Here is a 2,609-nt window from a genome sequence, read left to right as displayed (position 1 = left end):
CCGCAGGCGTTGTCTGCAGCAAGAGCGTACAGAAACACTTGATCATGTGCACGAGACTTCCATGGGATTTCATGGAGTAGCGTTAGACTGAAGTCTTTACTTCTAGAAATCTGTTCTCGAGTGGTAGCGCTCTCACCAACCGGGAGCTTCCTCTTCCAGGAGCAGCTCCAAGTGCCTCCAAGTCTCACTCATTTGTGTTGCCCCAAGGTGTATGGGAATCCAATAAAACCTCTCTCACAGTATTCCCAGGAAACGATTCAGAAGACGAGATGATTTTTGAACCAAATGAGATCCTCTGGTCCTGCGTATCAGACCATGGCCAATAGAACGAGCAGCTGCCATGGACATCGCGATTTAAACACGGTACAGTCACGGCAGGAGAGCAAGGCGGCCTGACCATCTTCCCGGGAGGTGCAGGCAAAGAGACACCAAAGTCACTCTGTTCTCAACAGTTTGTCTCTTTCTCTGGAGTCAAATGTTTGATTCCATTTGTTCCAGCAGGAAGTGGTGAATCATGTCAAAAGTGGGACGATCTTTTATATCCCTGCTCCAGCATTTCAGCATCAGGTCAAACACCGGGTTAGGACACAGAGGAGTCTGGGAGAGATAGATCTGAAAGCAAGAGAGTGACAGCCATTTCAGTGGGTTTTCGTGGAAGAACGGAACCTTCACTGAATTAACACCGAAAGGCCAGTTTCGGTCTGGGGCGCCAAGACGCGGCCATCATGCAACGTTTGAAACCCATCACGCGTGCGTCTGGCAGCCGAGCCTGGATGGAGCTTTTGACGCCATCTCAGCTGGCACTGCGGACACGGTGCCAGCTCCTCTGATGAGCTGGTCACAAAACAGTCCTTTGTCCCCCGGGAAACATGAATGCTTCCGAGAGATCTGGCTTCCAAGCGACAGCAAAACACAAACCAAACCCAGAGTTACCACAATAAAATCCAAATACTTTCACTCACCGTAGAGAGCCCCTGAGGCTTTCTAAGCACCGCGACAGCTTGTTAGCAGAGACAGAAAAAACACCTTTTAGAGCTTATCTAAAGCACAGCTTGGCAGAATTATTCTTTCTCCTCGTTTCAATACGCATCTTTTAGGCTCTTCCCTAAATCATTAGAATTCAGGAGGCAGCGAATAAAACCTCCGTCATTTCATCCCCCTTAATCCTGCATCATCGCTGGTACCTACTGAGGGCAGCGGCAGGGGAGGGCACAGTCCTGCCACTGAGAGAGGACAGAGCGACACAGAAAAGCCCTTCAGCAACTGGAGGTGGCCAAAGGTTTCCTGGCTTACGTGGAGCTATTACAGGGAGAATCTAATCCCTGGGATTTAAACTCCTCTTTCCCCACCTCAGTAAGCGCTTCCTCGTCTTTCAGAGGAAATGCCAGGGGGAAAGAGATCAGACAACGGAAAAGAGCGAAAGGATTGTGTAGGACAGCTTGGAAAAGCTAAGGAGGACACGGCAGATCAGAAGGGCTTATAGTAAGGAAGAAGCACTGGACGGGGCCAAAAGATCCTTCTAGTGGGACTCCAAGAGAGGAAAGTCAGTGTAATGGGCCTAGAAAAAGGGGAAGCGAGGTGGGACGTGGAGAAGATGAGTAGCAGAAGCAGAGTTCTGCAGATGGCGTAAGGCCGGCAGAAGAGCCCTGGGGAGACCCCCCCCAGACGCCACCAGGCCAAGGGAAGGAAGGAGAGGTCACAGTCGCTTTCTTACCTGCCTGCCCTGGCTCCGGAAGAACTCCCCTGTGTTCTCGATGACTTGCTCATCTGAGAGCAGGCTGTAAGGTTGCTCCTTGCACAGTATGAACATCTCCCAGAGGGTGACCCCAAATGCCCAGACGTCACTGGCTGTGGTGAACTTGCCCTGTGAACAGAAGCTGTTGTAACCCAGGCTGCTCACAGCACAGAACCAGTTCAGCCCACGCCCTCTGCAGCTAAACACGAGGATGCAGAATTCACACCTGGGAAAACGCTCTGGAAAACAGCGAGCGGAGCAGGTGACCTGCTCTCGGCAATGCACCGAGGACTGAGGATGACGTGGCTGTTTTGTGGGACATCTGTGGGACCCAGAGGACAGCTCTGAGAAGGTGCAGCTCTGAAGGTCCCTTCAGCACAAACCAGTCTGTGATTCTATGACCAGTGCTGTATTTGCAAGGGCACGGTCCCTTCCCAGGACAGGAGTTATGTCCAACTCAACCTAAGAGCCCTCTCACCTGGGGCCGTCCACAGCACACATTTTGATGCTGTAAGGGCTGTCACACGTTTTACAGTTTTAGGGGCACAGCGAAACTCAGAGGAGGGGAGAGAGAATGGCTGTGCGCAGGCCCTACCAGGAGGATGCTTTCCCAGGCCATCCAACGGATGGGCAGCACGGCTCGTCCCTGGATGCGGTAGTAATCCCCGCTGTACAGATTCCTGCTCATGCCAAAGTCCGCAATCTTGATGGTGTAGTTGTTCCCCACCAGGCAGTTGCGAGTCGCCAGATCTCTGTGCACAAAATTCAGAGACGCTAAATACTTCATCCCCGCGGCAATCTGGGTGGCCATGTACAGCAGGTTGTAGTAGCTGCGGTGCAAGAAAATGTAACGAAGCAAAAAAAAACAAAAAAA

The 2,609-nt window shown here is 51.8% G+C and overlaps 1 protein-coding gene across 1 annotated transcript in view; it reads right to left on the bottom strand.

Annotated features, from left to right (window-relative positions):
* Positions 1-433: 433 nt before the first annotated feature.
* Positions 434-2,609, bottom strand: part of DDR2 (discoidin domain receptor tyrosine kinase 2) — a gene marked incomplete at its 5' end in the record, with an annotated part of 18,493 nt that continues 16,317 nt past the window's right edge. Inside the window, 4 exons of the mRNA XM_010144495.1 lie at positions 434-612; positions 963-1,000; positions 1,715-1,864; positions 2,331-2,565. Coding sequence (XP_010142797.1) covers positions 564-612; positions 963-1,000; positions 1,715-1,864; positions 2,331-2,565 — 472 coding nt within the window. The remainder of the gene's footprint in view (positions 613-962; positions 1,001-1,714; positions 1,865-2,330; positions 2,566-2,609) is intronic.

The sequence above is a fragment of the Buceros rhinoceros genome, unplaced genomic scaffold (assembly GCF_000710305.1).
Source record: "Buceros rhinoceros silvestris isolate BGI_N320 unplaced genomic scaffold, ASM71030v1 scaffold10291, whole genome shotgun sequence".
Classification (NCBI taxonomy): domain Eukaryota; kingdom Metazoa; phylum Chordata; class Aves; order Bucerotiformes; family Bucerotidae; genus Buceros; species Buceros rhinoceros.
The sequence above is the reverse complement of the archived record's forward strand: the minus strand, read 5'-3'. Positions and strand labels throughout refer to the sequence as shown.